General features: G+C 38.5%; 1 protein-coding gene across 13 annotated transcripts in view; it reads right to left on the reverse strand.

Annotated features, from left to right (window-relative positions):
- Positions 1–25,593, reverse strand: part of PTPRM (protein tyrosine phosphatase receptor type M) — a 490,453-nt gene that overhangs the window by 52,891 nt on the left and 411,969 nt on the right. For all 13 annotated transcript variants that reach the window (XM_066992787.1, XM_066992783.1, XM_066992789.1 and 10 more), the window contains 2 exons: positions 8,080–8,167; positions 2,657–2,733 (listed from right to left, as the gene is read on the reverse strand). In XM_066992787.1, coding sequence (XP_066848888.1) covers positions 2,657–2,733; positions 8,080–8,167 — 165 coding nt within the window. The remainder of the gene's footprint in view (positions 1–2,656; positions 2,734–8,079; positions 8,168–25,593) is intronic.

Consider the following 25,593-nt stretch of genomic DNA (forward strand, 5'->3'; position numbering starts at 1 on the left):
GAGAGAAGGGGAAGAAGAAGCAAATGTGTTTTCTGCAAGATACTGAAGTTGCATCCTTGTACATTAGGGTACAGAAGTAATACGTTCTTTAAGTCTCTTGTTGGATCTGCTGAACACGAACAGCATGAAATCCTCTCTAGCACTTGCAGCTAATAGTGTGAGATGCTCATGAAGGCTGATACATACCTTCAAGCTATTGCTATTTATTGAAAAGTCTGTCCCTTTCTTAACAGCTAAAGAATGCTCGATTTGCATTCAGCCCTGAAAAGGGTGGTGGGATGTTCACTCTGTCCTCTGTGATTTGTTTATGATTTATTCCTGAACATTAAAAAAGAGGGCAAATTCTTTGATTAAATGGTTTGGTATGAATAAACTTGTTCACCTCTAAATGGGAAAAACAAAGCAATTCCTTGTTTCTCTGATGGCAAGAACAAGTTAAACACAAGCTGGCTGTGCAATAAAGACTAATACTCCATGGATCTTCACAACATTGAATAGGTTGTCGACAGGGAACAATACCACTTTTATTGTGTTTGAGTTTATGATGTGATGGGAGTGTCACCAAAGGTTTAGATCATGCACTAGTATGTTGATAAATTCAGTTATACCACTTTTAATCTTTCTGTAATGGTTAGGTTCCATTGTCAGTCAACAAAGGCAAGAATTTAAAGCTCAAGCTTTCATGCCATTGCAATTTCTCTGTAAAAGAGCAAGAGGGACTGTAGTGAAGCAAAGTGGGAAAGATGCAAAGCAATTGAAAATAGTTTGAATATTACAGAAAACATAACAAAAATTATAGAACTGATTTTTCTACATGTCATGGAAGCAAAATCTGGAATTGTACAAACTGAGAACTCTTCAGATAGCTACAGAGTCGATTTTTTTTTTCTGCTGTGTGTTATCTAACATCCGTAGTGGCTTCGATTAAATGATTCAGTTTCTCAGTGAAAAAAAAAAAAAAAAAAGCATTGGGAAAAATAGAGTATAGCCATTGCCCCCCTCTCATTTATGCACAAAAAATTCATAGTATCAACACGTTTATTCTGACAACACAGCAACAATAACTCCATGCAAGTGAAAAATAGCATCTGCTTCTGTAGTAGTAAACAAGAATTTCCAATGGAAATCTGACTAGCAAGATTATAAATGAAAAATGCTGTGTTTTATGCTCAAGTTGCTTTTGGAAGATGTCTGCAAACCTCCAAACTTTGCAATGAAGCCATCTGCTGGGATGAGGAAGAGATTTTTTTTTGTTCTCACCCATTATGTCTTTCAGGGCTATACTCTTTCCATACTCCTTTTCTATTCCTCTCATTATTTCCATAGGCAAAAAAGGGTTGCTATGCTGCTATTTTATCAGTATCTACAATAGGCTATTGTGCAAATTCTTCTTCCTCACATCTTTCAATATTTTAGAATGAGAAACAAATCTGACCCAAGAGCACACTAGTAGCCTAAAATGAGAACAATCCTGAATGTTGAAGAAAGTTTGAAAGTTAATTCAAATGTAGATCTTCAATGTAAACTCTCTCTTTCTTTTTATGACAGAGATTACTCCCTTCAGATTTTAGTGAGATGTCTTACTAAATGCATCTCCATATCTGCCTTTAGCTTCTGGTGGATGTATTATTCTTTCATATAAAAAGGGGCTGAGCAGAAATCTAAGTTTCACTTAATGGTTCCTGAGCGTACTAACAAACATCAATTGAAGAAGTTATCCTCAGACTTACACCTTCAGATTGCTAAAACTGAAGTAAACCTACTTTCTTGTACAGCTCAAGTTCCTCTGGTACTCCGAAAAACATCTCTTACATTCCCGTTTCATACTGGTGACTAAATTTAACTGTGAACCATGACACCATTTTTTAAAGATGTCACTGCTGAACAAGAAATCTTTAGCAGACACTGTTTCTTATGAAGCAACACTTACCCAAACATCTAGCATTCCATGTGAATAATAATTATCTTTGCTAACCATAGATTTCTGACTTTAGACAGTATTGACTTTCTGATGATTTTCAATGCTACTTTTGAGTTCATTCTTTCAACCAAAAACACCTTGTCTCTTAAAGAATTTATTCTAATGTAAAACATTAAGTTAACATGATGCAGAATGAACAAAGAAGCCACCTTCAATAATTAAACAGCCTACAAATTTAATGAAATGTCTTGCTTGCATTAGAAGTACTGGTTAACAGCTGCAGAATATACTTTGAAGGCAACTTAAAAGTGCAGAGATGACAAGAGATTGCAAATCCCTGCATTAGGCATTACAGAGTTTTGTCACATTAATATGCAAACAGCTTTCTTTTAAATGTGGAATGATGCCAAGTTGTTGACAGGAAGTGAAAATAACATTTTGTTAGCCCAGATAAGCACCAGCAGGCAAAGTAGCCATACAGTGTTGCTGGCAAGATTTCAGTCTATTGGCAGTTTGAGGAAATAGCTCCTTTCATTTGCCTATTGACAAAACCTTTGAGGCCTTTTTTTTTCTTTTTGTGAACACCTAGCTTTCAAAGAGAGCACTTTCCGACAATGTTTAGCAGCTGATATTAGCTGTGATATCTACTAATAGAAATTATGAATAATGCGAGAATAATAAGAGCTGACTCTTTGAACACAATGCCTAGTTTGTTGACTACATCAGTATACGCACATCAATATAATTTCCATTGATGTAATCAGAGCTTGTTTCGCCTTCAATGGGCTGCAATCTCACTCGAGAATGGTCATCTGAAACAGGAACAAGGGAGAGAAAAAAAAGCAATTAAAGACATTCAGTAATGAATATGACATCAAAATCTTACTTTAAAGTCAAACTAAAATCTCATTATTGCCAACTTCATGATTGTTTTGTTGGCCATGAAAAAATTGTATAGACAATGAATCTTCATTTTGGTCATTCATGAGGCTTTCCAAATTACCTCTGATGTTCAATTTGAATGCCTTAAATATTTCTAATTTGCAATCCTTTGCAATTATTATTATTATATTTTGCCTTAATAAACCCCCAAACCTTTTGTCAGCAAAATAATTAACATTAAGTTGTCTAAGTTTTACTCAGTTGGAAATGTTTCTGCCAGTACTCAAAATAAGCTGGAGTCATTCTACACGACATAATGCTACCTCACAGCTTCTAGAAAAAACTCATTATGTTTACAGTAAGGGAGAAAGCAAAATAAAGTAATGATGAAAAACAAGCAGTCAGATAATGACTTTGTCACTGAATTTTGCTCCATGGTGGCCATCTGTATCTGTCCAGGAATCCTACCTGTTAGCAAACACTTCCAACTCTAATTTCCAAATTCCAGTCCAAAACACCAGGGCATGAATTTATTTCTTGTCAGCTGCCTCATTTACTTTATGATGCCGCAGCGGTGATTAAGAAGTGCTAGAGGCTACATCCACCTCATAAAAGCTTCTCAGTATGCTGGTAGGGCTTTTTCTTCTCTGAGAATTTGGAACATGCTTCTCTTGGTTCAAAAGTGACCAAGCACAATGGCTTCTCTAGAATACCACACAAGTTGTTGATAAAACAATACTTTAAAGAAATTTAAGGGCATGATGTCAATGATCTCAAGGATGGAGACATAGAAAATAGTTTCTTTACTGCTGCTTTATTTACAAGTTCCTCCTGCTAATTAGATACCTATATATTATTGTTTTTGAATGGCACTTTTTAGCTGACTTACAACTGACTACAGACCTTATTGATTGTCATTATTTTCTTGTAAAGGAAATAAGCATAGAGCACAAGAGAAACTTGCCACCCGTGTTCTCAATAGCTATTTTTTTTCAACCTCAAAAAAATCCAAAACAATAAAAAAATGAATGAAAGAACAAGAAGGAGTTTTAAAAAACAATTTGTTTTTCAGAAGTAGCATAATATTTGCCCATGTTCTGGAGGAGGAAGGAGAGGGCAAGTGGTTCTTAGAATAACATTGTTTCAGAATTACAAGTCAAAAGATTTTCAAATGGATGAGTAGGAAAGGAAGAGGAAAATTCTTGACTTCAACCTCTTTTATGATCTAAGTCTCACTGACTACAGATCTCAGAGCCTAGTCTGCTTCCGTGGGATTCCCCAGGGAGAGAGCAAGGGCATACATAGCTGTAAACCAAATACAGTAAATATATATTTTTTGCAGCTTTGCAGCTCTAGATTCTACACACCTAGTATATTGCTAGTTTGTTGTGATTATTTCAGCCAACAGTCTTTGAGAATGAGTTTTTCCAAAGACGTTGGGATATTCAAATCAATTAAGTTCATCAGGTCATCCTTTTCAGCCTTTTTATTCAGTTTTCAAAGACAAAAAATTTATAGAGATGTGATCCTCCATTACATAACCCATGGCTGCCTGACCTTATCAAGCTACTCTTATTCAAGTGCTGTGCTATTCTCTGCTTAATTAAGCTATTTATCAGTTTCTTCAGAACAGAGGTTCAGCTCACAGGTCCTTAATTCTAAAAGCCCATCTTACTTAAGAAAGATACTACATTAGGAACTTTCTAATCTTCTGACATGGTTGCTGTTTTTATGGTTTTGGGACCTGATCCAACTTCTATTGAAGTCAACAGACTCCAGAAGTTAACCTAGATTGGATTCATTGCTCATCCATATTTTCATCATTTCATGCATCATTTCCTTAAAAGCATTCTTACCAGGACAACTCAGGCTAGTAAATATCTCCACTTTTATATTTCTTGGAGTACTTAGGGTCAGATTTAATTGTCCAAACACAAGCACTCATGCCATTTTACACAGCCCAGGATATGGAATGGCACTAATCTCTTGTGGGAACTGTGTCACATTTTTGGTCCTGCACAGATGTCCTAGGTCACCTGAAATGGCACTGCTATGTTTAGACAACTAAATCCTGTCTTTAATGACTTGTGTATCAATGAATTCCATATTGGGCAAACCAAGCTTAAATTTCCCATTGAGTAACTTCTTAAAAACGACAACTTCCTGTTATTTCTTTTAGACTGATTTATACCACTGAGTAATACTCAGCACTATCCTTTATTATTATTATTATTACTTTATTACTTCTATTATTTACTCTATTCTTTCCTTGCAATTATTTTTGCTTCAGATTTTGCAAAACAAAGTAAGTTACTTCATAACTGTATCTTCATATAACCTTTTTGCCCTTTTTTTTCTTCACATACATCCTGCATTCTCACTTAAGTTTCTGGGAATTCTTCAAATAATGGACGGTTCAATACCCTTTCGCTTGCAGTGGAGCTGGAGTGACTCCCTTTTTTATTGCTTTGAAAACTCCAGTTAATTCCTTGGTGCATGGCAACACTTTTTAACCTGAAAAAAATTCTTTAGTCAACAACAAGAAATTCTTTCTGTGTGTATGCCCATGCTTATGTCAGGTAAGCTTATGTCTTAGTAAGCGTAAGAAGTAACAAAGCCAGATATTCTTCAAACATGTACAATGATTTTAAATGGCCTCTATGTTAATTGTGTAGATTTTTAGGTTATTTTGTTCCTTTATACTTTAGCTTGCTCTTTAACATTTTTGTAGCTTTTAAATACTCTCTTTTCCACTGTTATTTTGTTACCCTCTATCAAATTTAATTTTGCACTGATCACTTAAGCTTTCAAAATGAGTTATGTTAGAATTCATTTGTCTTTATAGAAGGCGATAATAGATAATGAATATGCACATTTTAATCTTGCTTCCGTCACGTTACCTACAACATGTGTATGCCAGTCTGCAGACTGTGAACTCTAACAAGCCCCTTGAGTAGCCAGTTGATTAGCATGCCTAGCCAATGACACTTTCTTGGGAAGTGCCTTGCTGATTCTTTGCAAATCAAGCCTTTCAGAAATGTCTCAGCTAAAATCTTTAGCTGCTTTTAAAAGCTGTGATCAATATCCTCTTCTCATTTAGTCAATGTTGAGTTAGGTAAAAATAAATACATAACCCCTTCCATCCTGAAATTACCTCCAGATCTCTCCAGAGGAATAAAAAAAATAGATTTTACCAAAATCCATGCATAACCCTACATGGACACAAATTTTTTCTTGAGTAAAAAGAGATTCATTTAGCAGATTCATGCCATTTTTTTAGTTGTTAATAAGAAAACACAAAGCCTTTTGTGTTCAATAAAGGAGGAATATGTTTTGTGTAGGGGACTGGACTGTGGGCATGATTCAGCTTGTTGAACAGAGGCTCACAAGTTGTAGCTACTTTCATACAGTAGGTAGGGCATGCTTGTAGCCAATTAAATGCACATCACTTGGGTAATGTAAAGCATGTTGCCATTTTGACAAGTTCATGCATTGCTGGTAGCTTGGTGCTTTTGTTTTAGTTCCCTCAGAGAACAATAATGACTACAAGCAATAATGTAACAACAGTATCTTGGGGAAAATTTAAACAAAGAGGATAAATGGACAGAAAAAGCTACATTAAACTCTTTACAGAAAAAAATATACATTTCACTATAATCATATACCCATAATCTGTGGCATCTAAACTATCTGTATTTTTAATTCTTTAAACACAGCATAAAAAGGCAATTTAGTAAAATGCTTTAAAAGCTAAAGCCAATACTTTAAACAACTATCTGGGATGAATTTTCAAAAGTGGACTGCTAAAACTGTACTCTTAGACTCTAAGCCAAGCAATCATTTATCAGCAGAAAACTACACAAAGTAATTAGACAGTTAACTACTTCATTTGCATACATCTATTTAACAGATGACAAACTGTGGACAGTTTCAGCCTCTCTTTTAAGATACTGCCCTTTACTCTAATTAATTTTAATTTTGTATTTGTATTATAGACACATAAATAGGAAATGTTACTGATAATTCCATTTAACTCTTTCCCTTTGCTAAATACTGATGACATTAAAAGTAAATTGAGATCCAAATGATCACAGTAACATTTGCCCTCTCAGAGAGCCTTCAGTATTACTTGTAATTGCCATTGATTTGTGTATCTAATATCTTTTACTTGTTTTCCCTTTGCTACTCATCACTTCCTTTCCTCAGACATATAGCACTATCAGTCTTGTGTTTACTTCAGCCAGAGGGAGTCAAAGCAAAAGGCAATGTATTATGTGACATTAAAGAGGGGACTGACAAAGCTAAACACTGACTAAGAGAGAAGACCTATTGTTCACAGGCTTGGACTGGAAATAAAAAGTTCACAAAGGAAGAGTAAACATAAAGCTGGAGAATGCTCTTCGGTATTCTTTTTTACGCCTTCAGTATTTTTACTTAAGTGAGGATAGCCATCTAATGTATTGCTATATCCTCTCAAAATTACAAGTTAGTTACACTAAAGTTTGATTGCATAGAAACCAAAACCATGCCTAGTAAACCATGAAGAGTAAACACCTTTACATATGCTACAGCCCATCATGATATTCACATTTCCCTAGAAGATTTCATTTATTTATTTATTTTTCAGTAAGTAGCATTGTATTTTCTGCCTTGGTGTTCATTTACAGCATCTCTTGACACAGTGTTTTGCAATCGCATAATGCTAGATTTAGGGGTCACTCGCCAAAGCACACTCATCCTCTAAAGTTATTTGATTATCAGTATACTGAATCTTCATCAAACTTAGCAGTTTCAAATAAAACAAACATACCCTGTTTTTTTCCTTAGATTCCATCTAGCATTAAGAAGGTAAGTCAGGATGGCTGTCTCTGTTATAAAGGAACACTTAAGCAGCAGTATTGTCCATTCCTACAACATTCAGAACCATCCAATCATCCAAACATCCAATGTCAAGAGATCAACCCATGAGACCATGGGTACTCTTCCACTAAGCTGCCAGGAGCAGTCTGGGAGCTGTCAGAGTTGAGCACTGGTTAAAGATGTCATTCTCTATTAGCCAAATGTAGATCACAGGATGGGAGGTATACAGGAGGCTAGCGGAGAAAATGCATTAAATCTGACAGTTTTCTCAAAAAAATGTAACTTCTTCCCTCACTTTTATGTTCTTAATTAGGGAAAAGCAATATAAGCCTGATGTGAGCAAGAGGCTGGTGGCCATTCTCATCCAGTTCTGAAAGGAAGTTAACACGGTGCACAATTATGTTGTCAACACTTACATGCAATGATATTCCCGTATCTATTTTTCATTCTGTTCTCATCTTTCTTAGCTGAATCCCACGGTGCAGACTGTCCTTCAAAGAAACTCTAAAAAAAGGAAGGAAAGTAACATTAAGAAATGCATGCAGCGACAGTTGCCTTATGGATAAACCAAGGAGAAGGGCAAACAGTACTCCCAAGTGTTGTTGAAGTATCATTTAACTGATTCTTTCATTGAGCAAAAATACAGTTCTCCTATTTAAATGGTTTTTACGTATAGCTCTGTTGAGGACTGGCTCGCTGCGCGTAATCACATTGATATCATGCAGCTGCAAGATAAGGAAATGGCGGATTACCGCACCCAGCTAGTCTAGGGAAACAAGAGTAAAGGCACGTACGCAAGGCTTGTCTGGGAACTCTGGTGAGAAATCCCAGGCAATTAGAAACAATGATAGTAGAGGGCATACTGCCCTGGGAGTTATAGTTAGATTAGAATGCGGAACTAACAGATAGGGCAGTAGATGACGCTTACCAATAAGGAGCTTGGCTTTTGCAATATGTATGAGCTAATTATCCTGTACACGATAAAAGACAATTGAGCTATCCATTAAAGCTGAAGCATACTTAACACTCATATTGAGCGTTTGTGTCTTCCCTCCGTCGACAACAAATGGCGCCCGAACAGGCCTTGCTGGACGAGAACCCTGAACGAGTAAGCCGGTATTAGGCGACGGAGTACAAGGGGAAAGCCGGTTCTGACTACGTAACCCGGAATCCGCGGAACACAAGATTGGGGCGAGCAGAAGGCGACTCGGGAAGAGCGCCCGGGACGAACCCATAGCGGGTCCCGCCGGAACGCCGCGAACGGAAGCTTTGCACGGGGGCAACGGCACCGTGAGTAAGCATGGAGAAACAAGCGGCAATTAATTTACTTAAGTGCTTTTTAGAAAAGCGTAAGTAAGAATGGAGAAACAAGCGGCAGTTGATTTACTTAAGTGCTTTTTAGAAAAGCGTAAGACGCCAGATATAGATTGTCATAAAGAATTACAGGGGTTAGTGGCCTATGGGGTGGCGAAGGGCTGCTTTATTAACCCTGACACATTGTTTGAGGAGGATGAGTGGCGTAAGTTTGGTGATATATTGTTTGAGGAAATGATTAGTGAGAATAAGACGGCTAAGAAATTGGCAAAGCCTTGGCGGGCCGTCACGAACGCTTTAACGATATATCGGGTAGAGCAGAAAGTGGCAGCCGCTGCGACACAGCGGCTGCGCAAAACGATGAGGGCAGATGAAGAGACCAATCCGTACCCCCTCCCTCCATCAGTCCGGCAATTCACTATGAAAGCCCCCGGGGGAGGGGAGGAGGGAGCACAACCCAGTGCGCCTCCTCTACCCCCGGCCCCCGGGGGAGGGGAGGAGGGAGCACAACCCAGTGCGCCTCCTCTACCCCCGGAAACTCCCGAGGAAGAGGCGACAGGGGAAGGGAGAAATAAGAATCCATTCTTAGAAGATATGAGGATCGAGTCAGGAGGGTCGGAGAGGGCAGGACTTTGGGCGAAGATTGCAGGGGAGGCGTTGCGTGAAGGCGATGTGGGGGCGGCGACAGAGCTTGTAGGCGCCTTCCCCGTAGTGTACTCTCCGCCCAACGCCCAGGGCCAGACAACTGTTACTATGACAAATCTGGACTGGAAAATACTGACCCAATTGCGTGCCACGGTAAATGAGTCAGGAATACGTGGGGAGCCAACGAAACAGATGTTAGACTATCTGTGGTCCACTAACGTGTTGCTCCCCGGCGACATTCGTAATATCATGAAACTAATACTGACGCAGCATCAGATCCTGCTGTTTAATGCCCATTGGCATTCAGCTTGTCAGGAGGCAGTTGCGGTGCAGCGTCAGCCCGGAGATCCATTATACGGGGTCACGCTGGAGGAGCTTTTGGGGGTCGGTGCATACAATCGCTTGGAGGCCCAGGCCCTAATGGGGCCGGATAAGGCAAAAGCGACCATGACGCTAGCTAGGAGAGCACTGGACCAAATTAGGGAGCCTGGAGGAATGCCCTCCTATATGTCCATCAAGCAAGGGCGAGACGAAGCGTTTGGAACATTTATTGATAGGGTTGCCGCAGCTATACAGGTAGCTGGGTTACCCGAATATCTCAAAGGCCCTATTCTTAAACAATGCGCCCTTCAAAATTGTAATCAAACCTCTCGAAATGTTCTAAATACGCTGCCCAGTACCTGGACTATAGAAGAGGCTCTTGATCGATTGTCGCGGATACCGATAGGCTCGCAGGCGCTATTGGTTGACGCTATTCGAAAGGTAGGGGAAAGTATTACTCAGGGACTGCAGGCTAGTCAGTCGCAGGTATTCGCCGCCCTTGCCCCCCTGCAAAGTGGAAAAGGTCCTCGCTCATCAGGGAGACCTGCACTACGTTGCTATCGATGCGGTATCGTGGGCCGTATGAAGAGGCAGTGCGGGACAGCGAACGTGTGGTGCCCTCATTGCCAGTCCAACTCGCACAACGAGACCGTCTGCCGGAGGAAGGCCCAGGGAAACGGGAGGGCCAGCGGGAACCGCCGCCCCGCGATGACACAAAAAGCGGCTTTTCCCTCAACAGCGGCGGCAGCTGCGGAGACTCCAACCGAGACGAATCCTTTCACCTCCAACCAGCCACCAGAGGGAGCCTGGGGATTGGATTTGGCAACCGCAGTGAATGTGACTCTAATGGACAGCAAACCTGTTACGGTGAAAACAGGCGTTATGGGACCTGTAAAAATTAATAATGAGCCTGTTGGAGCACTTCTGATTGGAAGGTCATCGGCGACATTAAATGGGGCTTTAGTGTTAACAGGACTTATTGATAAGGACTTTACTGGGGAGATACAAATTATGGTATCAGCCATGTTCCCTCCGCTACATATACCGAAGGGAACTCGATTGGCTCAATTCTGCCTGTCTCTTGCCAAAGCGACTGATCCCTTCCGCACCTGTTTGTTCGGGGTCCCAATAGGGGACAAGGACGAACTGAAACAACTGTTAGCACCATACTCCGCAAGTACGGAGTTATTCCATTTATCATCTAATCTCTCCGATGCCGTCGTAGCGGCGCTAGTGGCTCTGAACACAAGCTTGCCGTGGGATCCCCAAGAATTGGATTTGTTGGGATCAGTGGCGGTAGGGAACACCAGCAATAACTGGACACAGACGTGCTTTATGTGGAATAAAGGAAAACAAAACATGACTCAATGGACCAATGTGACCTCACACACAAGGGGCTTCGAGGCCAATGGCGGCTACTGCGGACACAACGACACCGCCAACGCTACCATGGGGGCATGGAATCAGGATGGCGGGGGTGACTGGCCAAGGCACACCGCCAAGGCCCTACCACCCGGTATATTCCTGATTTGTGGGGATCGAGCCTGGCAGGGAATCCCGGCCAACTCGCATGGTGGGCCATGTTATCTAGGACGCCTGACCTTGTTTGCCCCTGATCTACATAGTCAAGAATTGCGGAACATTACTCAACAATGGAAACGCCGGACGAGACGCAGTCTCAAAACTTTGGGGAGTGACTGCGATGACCAGGTCGAACTCTGGGGTCCTGCTGAAAGGTTCTTTTCGGCGGCACTTGTGCCTGGAGTGGCTGTGGCTCATGCTATGGCTAGTCTTGGGAAACTAGCTTGTTGGGCTGTAAAACAAGCAAATGTGACTACGCAGGTACTCACAGAAATGGCCCAGGACCTGGATAGCTTGCGACACGCTGTGTTACAGAACAGAGCGGCGATTGATTTTTTACTGCTGGCACAGGGCCACGGGTGTGAAGAGCTCGAAGGAATGTGCTGTTTTAATCTCTCGGACCATGGCGAATCAATCCACGAGCAGCTGAAATGGCTGAGAGACCACACCAAGAAGATAGTGGTCCAAGATAATTGGCTTGATAGACTGTTTGCAAATTGGTTTGGGAACATGGGGGGTTGGATATTGGGTCTGATAAAAGAAGGGTTACGCTTACTGCTAATAATTGTCCTAATTATAATAGCGGCGCGAGTAGTATTTAGTTGCCTAATAAAAAGGCTCGAGCAGTTAACTAGTAGGGTTTTTCTAGCAACAGTAATAGCATGTGTAAGGTGTAATTGCTCGAAAAAAAAAGGGGTCAATGCCACACGTGCTCCTTATTGCAATGCATCTCTTTGCTGTCATTATACAAACTATAATAGCATCCTTCCTTGCGCCAGGAGCCGCTCTGCTCGGCTGTGGGATCGACTGTGGAACGGACGCCCCTAGGTGCACCCCGAGCATTTTTTCCTCGGAGGGGTCTCCACTCTCAGCCGCTCACCACGGGAGCAGACAAGGACCTCCTGAAGCTGCACACAAATTATTTTAAGTGATATTGTCTTGTGGTATGAATGAGAAGTGCAAGAGGCCTCTCTGCGTGATTGTGTGATTGTGTGATTGTGCTGTGCGAGTAAGAAGCAGTATCGCTGCGAAGCAACATTCCTAGCGCTTAGTGGCTTGTTGACTGATGTAGATTCTAGTAGGCACACTACTTTACAATCGTAGTTCTGCATGAGATTTTTGACCCTGTTGCTTATTGTACCTTGCTTATTGCAGTATGTGCGGTGACTGACAGAAAAATCTATAGAAAGCTTTTGGTTCAAAATAAAAACGGGGGAATTGTTGAGGACTGGCTCGCTGCGCGTAATCACATTGATATCATGCAGCTGCAAGATAAGGAAATGGCGGATTACCGCACCCAGCTAGTCTAGGGAAACAAGAGTAAAGGCACGTACGCAAGGCTTGTCTGGGAACTCTGGTGAGAAATCCCAGGCAATTAGAAACAATGATAGTAGAGGGCATACTGCCCTGGGAGTTATAGTTAGATTAGAATGCGGAACTAACAGATAGGGCAGTAGATGACGCTTACCAATAAGGAGCTTGGCTTTTGCAATATGTATGAGCTAATTATCCTGTACACGATAAAAGACAATTGAGCTATCCATTAAAGCTGAAGCATACTTAACACTCATATTGAGCGTTTGTGTCTTCCCTCCGTCGACAACATAGCTCCAAATGTTATCTAAAATTTGCCAAGAGATTATTTGTGTAACAGCAAGAAGAATTATTTGCATGTGAAATGCTAGTGGACTTTTCCAAAGTTGCGTGCTTGCAACACTAACAGTCCTTCACTTGTGCTATCCAGATTCTTTGTGTAGTTCTCTTATACACACAGCTGAAGCTGAAATAGCTCCATCATCAGTACTGGAGTTGCTCCAGTATTTGAGTGCACAATTACACACTGTACAAACAGATTTTATTTTTCGTCATATCCACAATTTTTGGTTACTTCTTGGCAGATACTTCATGCATCTAAACATATTTTTAAAAAGTTGGATTCAACTATCATGTGTGTGTCTTTTCTACAAACACAATTTATACCAGCAAGATGATTTTTTTGTCAGAGAATAAAAATATGATTTTGTGAAAGATATAATCTATCTCATATTCACACAACCTTTGTGCTACAGTTAACAAATTCAATAAAAATGAGAAAGTTGAAGGTGCTCAAAATATGTATTTACATTTACATAAAACACAGAAGCTAGCAAAGGGGCAGTAAGCAAGCCTGTGACATACAGCATTTGCACAATTTCTTAATTTATGCACTGCATTTGTAAGTCGTTTAATGTAGATGCATTTTATCCTTTCATATTGAAACATTCATTCTGGGGTAAAAATATTTACTTGCCAAATGAACCAGTGGAATTCTACCAGGACAATGGCAGACCATAACTCATGTTTTGGTATTTCCACTGGAATGATCAGTAACATTTCATCTTTGATTCAAGAGGAACAAGAATGCACATGATTTACTTTTTCAGTATCAGAAGTCAGAAACAGCTAACTCTCAAGCTAAACAGGGAAAAATGTACAGAAGCTTGTGCCTCTCACAAGACCTCAGCACTTTCTGAGTGGTTTAAAATAATGTCTGTGAATAGAGTATCAGTGTCTTTTGCCCTCATACTTAAAATGCATTGTTGCTCAAATCCCAGAGATACCATTAGTAAAAAGAATGAAAGTCAAAATAAACCCTTGATCTCTTGCTGAAGTCAACAGAACATGGGGGCATTTGATGTCTAAAGTAAGTTTTCTTTTAATATGTTCACTAGAGTGGTCATTTCCAACTTATGAGTTGAAAACTCCTGGGAATACAAGGATTGCTTTTAAAATATTTGTAAAGAATAACTTGAGAAAAACAGAAACCTTGCCAAATGGCTTCAATTGGTTTGCCCTACATCTCTCTGCACTTCCTTAGAACGAATTTAAAGGTTTACAAATTGAAATGACTAAAACCCACTATTATTAGTAAGTTTCTTCTTAACCATGGGACATCACTATTGGGTATAGCTCTGAGAAATGCAGTTACCTGCCAGGATAGAGAAGTGGAACCCTGCAAATCTTTAGATGATTTACAACTTCGTTGCTGTTTGCCAAAAATGTCAGTGATTATCTGATTATTTATTGGCCAACAGTGTCTTAAGCAAGCCCTTCAACCTCAGAGCACCCTCAACTCAAGCTAGATGGAAAATACTTTTGCAACAGGTCAGGGCACACTGAACAAGGAATTGCTCTCCATGGGCAAAGACAATGACCAATGTCGCAATTTCTTGCAAAGTTCATACTTACTTTCAGACAACACTGGAAGATGAGCAATTAACACAGTTAAGGCAAAATAGAAATGCAAATGTTCAGCAACAGAGCTCCAAAGGCAGAACAAACAAGCTAATCGTTCATCCTATCTAGACCTTGGCCAGCTACCTTATTCAGGATTTTGCCTTTCAGGCAGCTAAAATGCAGAAAATCCTAGTTTTCTTACAGTCCCTCTCCTAGAGGCTAGTTCACAGAATGGATCCATAAGACACAGGCCAGCAAGTGGTTTTGGGTTTAACTCACTAAGCGTTACATGTGTTGTTACAGAGGAAGAGTCCTACTGCTACAGCTTCCAAGTCTACACCTTGAAATATGGAGGGCCCAAATATACTCCCAGGGACTTTCCCCTTCTCCATGTCCCACTAATGAACTTTCAAAAAATTGCTTTAAACCAATCGATTAGATTAAATCTCTAGAGACAATGAGGAAACTTTTGTATGGTGTTAAATTCAGGGAAGATATATGATAGGAAATGTACTGGTTTGGGCAGTTCATCTGTTTCTCATCTGCAAATGTATTGGTTCAATTTATCCCACCTGTTTGGAACTTCAGAAAACAATCTATAGGGCTTAATGAGCCCTACAGATAAAATATCTCCTGATAATTTATCTGCAATGTAGATAATTTGGTTCTTTAGAATACATCTGTATCACATCTTACACAGTAATGAAAACTCAGAGGCAGATTTACATTTCCAGCTCCTATATATTGACTTCACTTTCTTTATTGAACGTGTATTATAGAAAAATAACTCCAGATGTATGTGTGTGTATATATCTATATAAATCAATAAATTAGTGGCTGAAATAAAATCTGTCACATAGGGAAAATAGACTTTAAGTAGATCCATTTTTAAAAATTCTTTTTGGGATACACACAGGTATTTCAGTGGGAAGTGTACAGAAAGGATAATTTGAAAGGAGAGGTATTACAGTGGGAAAGCATAAAAAGAAACAGTTATTGTAAAAGACAGCTGGAGTGTCATTTCCTAAATTCCCCATGTGCTACTGTTACACAAACTGCAACAGAACGATAATCCACAATGAATTACAAGGAGAAATCCCATTTGTCCCAGAAGTAAAGAACAGAGCAGATACCTTGTAACAGATGATCTGTCAAGATCTTTCCTTACTTGTGAGAAATATGTGTTTCATTGCAGAATTTTTTTAATGTCTTTCCTGACATATCACTCTCTGGGGACACTGCTGCACAGCAGCCCACACATTATCTTAGTGGCTATTCATTCTAATTCATCCCTTAAAGTTTCTTAAAAATGTGCAATATTAGGAAGAAATACGTTCCCAACTAGCTTCATTCCACCAAATGTCTGGCAAGGGCAATGGACAACTGAAAATGTGTGTAGGACATTTCTCAAATGATTTAAAATATATATTTCTTTAACTCAAATCACACAAAGCCTTGGCTACCCAGCCCCTGTGATGTACTTGAAAGATGAAATACTTTTCAAACCAGCTGTTGTTGTAGCAAGCATTTCAGTATGCAATGACTACTGTCATTCTGTTATTAGAAATTATTTCAATAATCAAGATAAAACACTGTTTCTGAAAACAACCAAAATATACAGAACTGCAGTACATGCAACTTGAGAACTAGTCAATGATGCAGCAGCAGGATCATCTTAGGATGAATGTGAAGTTTTTACTTGCTTTAACTCAATGCTGCAGCGGTTTCCATTAAAAATTAAATATTTGCCAAGGGCTAATTCACTGTGACCCTCAGACTAGAAAATAACTGCAATATCTCAAATAAGAGGGGAAGATAATCATTGCAAACACCGATTTTTAAAAATGATTCCCTTTTCTCATTTAAAATTCATAAGACCAGAAAATATTAAAAGGGACCTATATAAAAGTACAGTTTGAAGAGTCTGGAATATGGGTGAGATCTTCAAAATACAATTTGTGGCTCTGATGATTGTCATTTCTGGCACCGCGCTTTCCATCCTAGTTTTTTATGCTTCAAATTAAGGATAATAAAAATAATGTATCTTTGTAAGCATTTTAAGGTCTATAAATGTAAAATGTTGAGTGCAATTACTATTTTTATTATTAATCCAAAGCCAAGACAACTTTTTCAAAAAAATACTTCATAGTTGCTAGGTGACAACGGTGTAGTCTCCTACAATGTCATTTACAAAATCACCAGCAAGGAAATGAGAAATTAAGGACATCAAAACTCTTACTCTGCCTACTTAATAAATAAGCGTATTATTCACAAGTACAAAGAAATGTATACATCCCTGTGTAACAATCTTAAGTCTGATCTGCGGATTTGTTTTTAAAGGTATGACTTCTTATGCTGTCAGTATGGTGTTTGATTGTCCTGAATGACCCTATGTTTCTCTACTGCTACTGTCCATTTTTCCATTTCTATTTCTAGGTGATCAGATTGAGATGTACTTTAACAAATTGAGTAATTTGACCTATTAAGTTTTAAATGTCTCTGGTGGTTTTTTTTTCAAGCTACATGCTGAGTTACGCACGCTAATTTAGGCCAGAACAGGCAACTAATGGAGGTCCTTGTCTAAACTGAATTAGCTATGTAAGAAACTCACATTTCTACTATAGGTCCTTAGAGTCGCATCTAAATTAGATCCCTAAAATGCCCTGAATTGGATAGTGAAGACACATTACTAGTTTTACCCAAATATATATCACCCTTTACTGCTGCTGTGCCCAGTTTATATGTGGAGATTACAGATGGAGAAAATGCAATCATTACACTCTGAGTTAAGATCCTATTGTTGTGTTAGGCTCTTCTTTGTATTTACAAACCCTAATAAATACACCCTGTATTTTAAGCAGTTCCATGAATGTTTGGAGGACAAAGATCTTCAGGCTCATTTAATGAACGGTGCAACATTTGTAAGGTCTGTACATCTGTCAGTTCATTGTTTTTTCATTATCTGAACTCTCATTTGGAACCTGCAAAATATCTGGCACATGAGGATGTTCTTGTTACTTAAAAATGTCAAATGGATTTTGAAACAAGAAAGTGAAATCATTATACTCATTTTGATGATAACTGAGAATTCGGATTATTAAGGAACTGAGAAGGAAGAGTCATGGGATTATTACATTAAAGAAAACTGCAGAGAGGTCCAAGCTATGGAATAACATTTTTAATCTTCTAGTCACTTTGAGGGAAGATTTTATCATTGAAAATGCATCACCTGCAGGTAATAGATCACCCCAAGTGTTTGTGAGCAGTGGTAAATGATTTCACTGATGGCAACTCACTGTATGCAAGCAGCTCTTCATACTTCAATCATTGCTTTGGTCACTGAAAGAATTTGTGGATGACAGCATGTCACCAGAGAATATATTCACTATCAGATTCTCCTCCTCTGTCAGCTTCAATCACTGAGAATTATGTCCAGTTTTCAAATAATGGAATTTTAAAAAACATTTTACTATGCCTGCCCTTGAAAACTGTCTGTTGCAGGAGCCAATGTAAAAATCTATCTAATCAATGTAAATTGCCTTCAGTGTTTATAAAGCATTTATCAGTGTGTTACTGTAACCTAGGTTGGAACATGGAAGAAATAAAAACAAAAAAAACAATAAAGAATGCCGCAAATAGAATATATTGGTGTTATCTCCTAGACTCGTTCTGCTAGGAATTTTCTGGAAAAATTAGGCTGATAGTGTACATAACATTTTCTGGGTGTGATATTAAAGGTGCAAACCAGTCCTAAAGCAGATACACAATTATTATCCTAACAGCAGCGACTTTCTGGTATTATCCCTGATTGCTGCTCCTTTATGTTGTTAGGACTTCTTAAACTAATGTGAAAAAAACCAACCAACCAAAAACAAATTAAAAAAACACAAACAAAACAAAACAAAATAATAAAAAACCAAAAACCAAAAACCAAAACCAAAACTAACAAACAAAAACATTCATGAATTAACAGATGCATAAATGCCTGCATAAAGAGTTGCCTGAAGCAGGAAACAGTCTTTTCCTCCTTGGGTGCATTTAGGTTAGCTTACAGAACACCTGAGAGAAAGAGTAGAAAAGCAAAAGACTATCTGGTCTTCTGAGGCACTAAACATCATAGTCATTGCCTACATTAAATGCTGAGGAAATGGAAGGGGAACTGTCACCTCCTCCTCCAATTGCAGAATGATTTACCAATTCAGATTTTAAAAAACAGGAACAAAACCATGTGGTAAGACAAAATATGGTACAAGCTGTATTGGTGTGCTCATTTTTCAGAGGCAAGATGCTTTCAATTAGTGTATTTTCTAGCACATTTGTATTTTTGAAGTCACAGGCTGTGGTACTCCCTTGAAAGCTGGCCAGTCTAGTTAAGCTGTAGCTGCATAATGAAAACATATTAAAATGATTAAACTGTTTTGGCATACTGTTTTTAATAACATAGATATACTTGTGGCTGTTAGCATGAGCTAGCCCTAGCTGATTATCGCATTAGCAAATGTATATGAATTTTAGTTAATGCTACAGGATAAGACAGTAGCTGAGTTATAAGAGTAGAAAGGTAACTTAAATGCAAGTGACCCCCCATCACTGGGGAAGCCATGAAGCTGTCGAACACCTTCAGGAACTGCAGATCATGAGTGTCAGCCGTGGTGACGGCTAGTTTTCAGGCATCAAGTACATTTGAACAAGATAATTAAGAACTGGGTATTCTCTGTCTGGTCCTATATCTGGCATTGGCCAGGATGTCTCGGGGCAAGGACCCAGAGGACAAGGGAGGCGCCTTCTGCAAGATGCTGCAGTAGGGTGCATGGCAGGGCTGCAACGACCATGCAGACCCACCCGACTTCTCTATTGGACTGCGTCCTCTCTCCTGCAGAACAGGGAAGTCATGTAATTTGTAAAATTGGACGTATCTGTGATTGAAGTGCTTTGGTATCTAAGTCCATTTTGTCTCCACACTGTCATTTGGTCTCAAACAACAACAATAGTGTAAAAGCAAATGTCGAATTACCTTCCTTCCAATTTTAAAACCAAATTATTTATGAGATCTATCAATGTAATTTCATATCTAACACTGCTACACCTGAAGTTCACTTGCACAATTAAAGAGCAGGAATATAAATATTTAAAGATTTTGTGGATTCATCTAAAAATTTGATAGATAACCTAGATTCTATATGCTTTCCGAACCATTTCTATTCTACCTACTTAAGTTTTAAAAACTCCATTACTTTCATTCCTTTAAAATTCTTTAAGACTTCCCTATATGGAAAGATTTTAGAAATATGGTGAAATGCGAATTAGTAGAAGGACTGCAATAGAACATACAATTAAAATTCTAATTTAGAGCTTATTCCCTGGCATACCAGATAGCAATAACTTAACCTCATTAATCTTCCTGATTTATCTCCAGCGGAAAAATATCCTATGTTGATGGGATTTTATGATCCTTTTTTTTTATAGAAAGGACCCTCTGGGTAAAATATGCACACTTGCACTGTATCTCATGTGCAGGATATATTATTTTTAACTTATCTGTAAAAAAGTTAAAGTTGGTCTCAAGAAGTGCTTATTTCCTCTCGTGAAAATGCAATTCTTGCTTCAGTGAATTTAATAGTTTTTATGTACAACACGTCTTTTTTATCAGTAAATTTCCCTATTACTACCCCGCTTTTTTTAAACATCATGTAATTAAAAGTTTTGTACACAACTATCATACCTTGTACATTTTCAAGAAGACAGTGAACTTGAGCAACATTCATGACTGTAACGTCTGTAAAACAATAAAGTGAACCTATGTATGCTCCACTGAATACCAACTACTTCTGTGCTTTGATAGGAAACCTCTTCTGGGAAAATACAGAGAGAACATTGATCACCACAAAGGCACTATCCACCCTTTTGTGAACAAAATTATCTGCTTCATTATTCACTAACTTTTCTATCTCCTTCCCTACTCTCTATGTTGTTCAAAAGGATACAATTACACGTGTCACTTGCACATTACATGACTAAAAGATGGCACGGAGCTATTTTATTTCTTAATGAGAATTCCTGTTTACCAAGATGCAGGTATTTACACAGAAAGTGGCAGGAGTCAAGGTTACAGAGTGCACTGAATGTGTGGATAAGGGTTTTATGACAAATTCTAAACTTTTTATATCACCTTTGGAAGGGTAACATGAATGCCTCAAATGACTGGGACAAAAAGAAAGTATTCAGCCTGATCACTACGATGAATGAGGCCAAAAAAGAGAAGTATCTTAAGATAATGGATGAAGGCTGAAACATCAACTCTGTGCTAATGCAGGCATCTAACTATGACTTAATTCAGGGAGGTTAATGAAACTACTACTACTACAACTACTACTACTACTACTACTACTACTACTACTACTACTACTACTTCTCTCTTTTGATGTCTTCTTCGAAAAGTTACCCCGCTTTCCTCCATTAAAGGATACCTTATCTCTACTAATAGAGAAGTAGCTATTACCTGGTGCTTTGAAGAGTTGCTGCCAAACTTGCAGTTTAATCAAATTTCTTTTCCCTCTGTTTAGAGTTACTTGCATTTAAATAAGGCTGTCTATACTCCTGTGCATCAATTCTCTATTAGAATTTAGAAAAGTGTATTTTTGATGAATTCTTTGTAACGCTGCTTGGTTTTTACTTCCAATTTTTAATCAAGAAACTCTTTTCCAAGTACCTTTATGCCAAGCAAAATGTTCCTCCCACAACACTGCTCGGAACTCAGAAGTACAGCACTCCTTGATTTTCTCTGTTAAACATGGAAATGTGAGCAAGCATGTGGATTCTAGAAAGAGCTTTTAGGTGCCATAGAGCTTTGAGAATACTGTTTTGGATCTTTCTGAGTGCTTCAAGTTTTAATTCAAAAAATTAATTGAAGATTTAAATATTCTGGCATTTTCCTCATAAAAATTATCATTGTGATGTTTGATTTACTTTACAAATAATAAAAGATTGCCCCAGGGAACAGTTTCAAAGAGCTAATGAAATGCTATTAAAGCAGAACATAAGATACAACGTGTTATGAAAAAAAATAAGCATGAACTACTGCTTTTTTTTCCTTCCTATAGTAAAAAGAAGAGTTTGCAATTGGTTTAAAACACCAAAAAAGAAAAAAAAAGGAAAAGTACAAAGAGAAAGAAAAGGATGAAGATAAAAAGAAGGAGATGGAGAAGAAGTGGGAAGAGGAAGAAGAAGAGGAAAGGATGTGAAAGTATTTTTAGTCATCAAACGAAAATAATATGCATTTAGTTGAAGTAGTAGGCTTTCTGTAGTAGTCATAACTTTGTGTTCACTCATGTTTTATGTAGTGATTAATAAGACTTACTCTACTTATTGCCTACATATTCTATGTAATGAATAAAATAAGGCTTAAGGATTCCAAGGAACTCTCTCTGGATTAAGGGGAAATACTTACTTTTCATGGCAAAAGGACCTGATCAACACTGTAGGCCAGGACACTACTCTTTGAGTAACTATATTATTTGAGTAGGTACTATTTTTTTAATACCTGCGTACTTCTGACATCCACTTGTTGAATACTATTTCTAATAAAAGGTGATCAACATTGAACTGGTGGACACATAACAATGATAAGAAAGGTGACTTATGACACATTTATAGCAAAACCAGTAGTATTTTTTTCCTGTTTTTATCTGAATAAGTCACTGTAATTGAGGCAGCTGAGCCGAGCTCAGAATTCACAAGAAATGCCTGACTCTTTAAATTATCAACTGACCCAAGCAAAGAAAACCTGGCAACACTTAAAAATCCTCTGTATAGACATGCTGTTTCTGATTTAGAACCACACAATTTGGAAAAGCCTTGAATGTAATAAAATTCCCTAATGTAACAGAAAACAGCATGTGGGGCAAGGAAACAAAAGCAAATCAATGTTGAATTTGAAAAGTGAATAAAACCCCTCCTATCTTTAGCCAAGCTGTAATGTACACACAGCTGATCTAACCTTTCAGAAGTGATAAAGCACCCCTCAGAGTCTGCTCACTAAGTGAGCCTCGAGGGTTTTCATGAGTGTATCTAGGCCACTCCAGTTCATATAGTTTGGACAAAAGATAAGAAAGAAACAAAGCTCACATAATAAGGTTTTAATTCTGCTAAGGGGCAACCCTTATATCCTCATAAGCTACAAGATAAAAGTCCAAGTACACTGGTGTGCACAGATGGAACACAAACTTTTGTTTTTCCCAGTGGATAAGATAACACTTTTCAAGGGAAATAAGACTACTAGGCTAGGCTAAAATAAATAATAAGGGTCTATTTGCATTGCCCTTTCAAAAAAATTATAGCACTTCATTGTGCTGGTTCATTACATTTTTTGATCTTCACAGGAAACTTTGGAGCCTTGGTGTCTGCTTTGCTTGTTTGCAAATACACTCTGCTATCAAATACAAAGATACTTTTTCCTTCCTCTAAGTTCGACTTTTAGTCCATCATTTTCCTTGTTCTAAAGAAAAAGATTTTCTGTGTAAAGCTATGTGTCTATTTCCCACTTTGCCTGGCTGGCATCCAGCCCCTGTGCCTATTGCTTGCTATGCTGTTCTGCTCAGGGGAGTGCAGCAATAGATCACAGCAGAGCCACTGAGGGTTTCCACAGTGGTGGGAGCTCCTGTTCCTTCATTAGTTGAAACTCCTGGCTCTGGCTTTAAAGCTATGCCTCTTTTTTCCCAAACATCCCTCCGCAGGTTGCCACTCTGTGACTGCTTCCTGCCAGTCATCTTCCATTTGGACAGCTCCATACTTACTGGAAAGGAGTGAGGGGGGAAAAACTTTGAAAAAATATGCTGGTGGTCCTAGCAAATTCCACATCGCTCTGAGGAACTATACTGCAAGTACAATGCAGAGTATTTAAAAGCATATAAAGATAAACAGCATAAAAATAGTCATGGTAGTAAAGGGATTGACAATGATGACAAGTGTTGCTGTCAGTTTTTAACCTAATCATTTTTAGCATGCTTACTGCATGCTGACAGACAGCAGCATTTCAATACAGCCCCAAGACTACTTGTTAGAAGGAAGGGTGCCTGGTTAGATGCACTAATGAGTAGCAGCAGCTTGCCAACCTCAAATTTCCTATTTTGATATTTGAAATGTATATACAGCACATCTCTAATTCCAAGAGAGGTATCTCTGAAAAAATTTATCAACCAGGCTTAAAAACCAGACAGTTCTTTCACGTATCTAATACACAGGATCCCAGTCTACTGAAATGACCCAGACTCAGCTAATGGATAAAGGGAAGTGGAAGTTCTCAGGGTTAACAATGAAGGAGGGGAAAAGGGGTTGTTGTTCCTAAAAACTGCCACTTCTGCCTCATTAATCTAACATCACATGTGGTGCCAGTATTTTGCCACTGGATCAGTAAAAACATACAATACGCAAACTACAGTTTCACTTCAGCATGTATGCACAAAAGCTTACTGACAGTCACCTGGATTTCCATGGAATATTCCTGATGCCTGAGAAAGAAAATTTTAAAGAGCTTTTAGTTGATTTAGAAGATTTAAAAGATGTATTGACCATGTGCAATACAATGGAGATCTCCAAAAGTCCCAGTGCAAATTTCTCTTCTTCCTTCTTCTTCCTTATCACTCACACAGCATACAATCGTTCGATATCCTCTGCCAGTGAAGTAAGTATTGGACTAACTAACAGAAAGAGATCAATAGCCAACAATAATGCTGGAGATGTCAGTTTGAGTGTCGTTAGTTACTTACAGGACAGATGTGCAACAAGGATGTATATCTCTACTCTCATGGTGTTTCACACTATGTGCAAGTAACAGCACAGTTTTAGAAAAATAACAAACCAAACATAGTATTCACCAAAAACATATAAAAGCCAGTATGGAGTAAGGAAGCAAACTGAAAAGTTATGAAGTCCATGCAATACTGCAGATGGATTGCGAAAACCAGTAAGAAACTCAACAAACAAATAAAGGGCTAGTCATAGAGAAAAATAGTGCAAGATACTGTTTACATTCACAGCTCTAAGAACAGAAAAGGAATAATCATAGTTCTGAACTTAGATCACACCTATGGCATTATTATGTGGAATTCTTCCTGATGTGCAGGACCCTTGCAAACATGTCACCTAGCTAGTCTTTTGTTCAGTCCCTGATCTTGCTGAGTATCAAAACAATTCTTCAGTAATGAAGATTGAGGTTTAATGGCTTGATGTATAATTTTGTTTCTTGCAATCTGCTTCTTCATTTTCTCTTTTGCATAAACTGAGCAAAATACAGCAATTTATCAGCTCTTCGTGGACATTTCAAGATTTATATACATTGCAGCTCTACATTTTTATTCTACATTTTCTTTCATTAGAATACTGCGCTCAAGCTAGATTAATTGAGGCAAGCCAACATTATAAAAGCTCTGTTGAATAGCAGCAGATGCCTTTATTCTCTGCATCCCTCCATAAAACAAAACTTTTTAAAATTTGAGTCTCTATATAAATATTTCCCTTATAAGACAATACAAAGATTCCAGGCATCTGTCTCTCATTAAGCCAATTACTAGTTGTCCAATAAAGTCCTTATTTATCCAGATTTCTTATTAATAAAAGTATTGTTAGACTCCATAAGCCAAATTCTGCTAGGAGAACCAGAGAAAACTACCAGGATTGAACTAAACTGACAAGAGTGACTTGGCACTGAAGTGTTCTAGTCCTGACCCTTGGTGTAAGTCCCAACAATTTAAACACTTAGACAACAGGGGAAGACTTACTGCTATGAGGTTCAGAGACTTCAGCTCAGGAGGGACTAGACTTGCCAGCTGGAGCATGAGCGAGGACATATACTAGGG

Source organism: Anser cygnoides, chromosome 2 (assembly GCF_040182565.1).
Source record: "Anser cygnoides isolate HZ-2024a breed goose chromosome 2, Taihu_goose_T2T_genome, whole genome shotgun sequence".
NCBI lineage: Eukaryota > Metazoa > Chordata > Aves > Anseriformes > Anatidae > Anser > Anser cygnoides.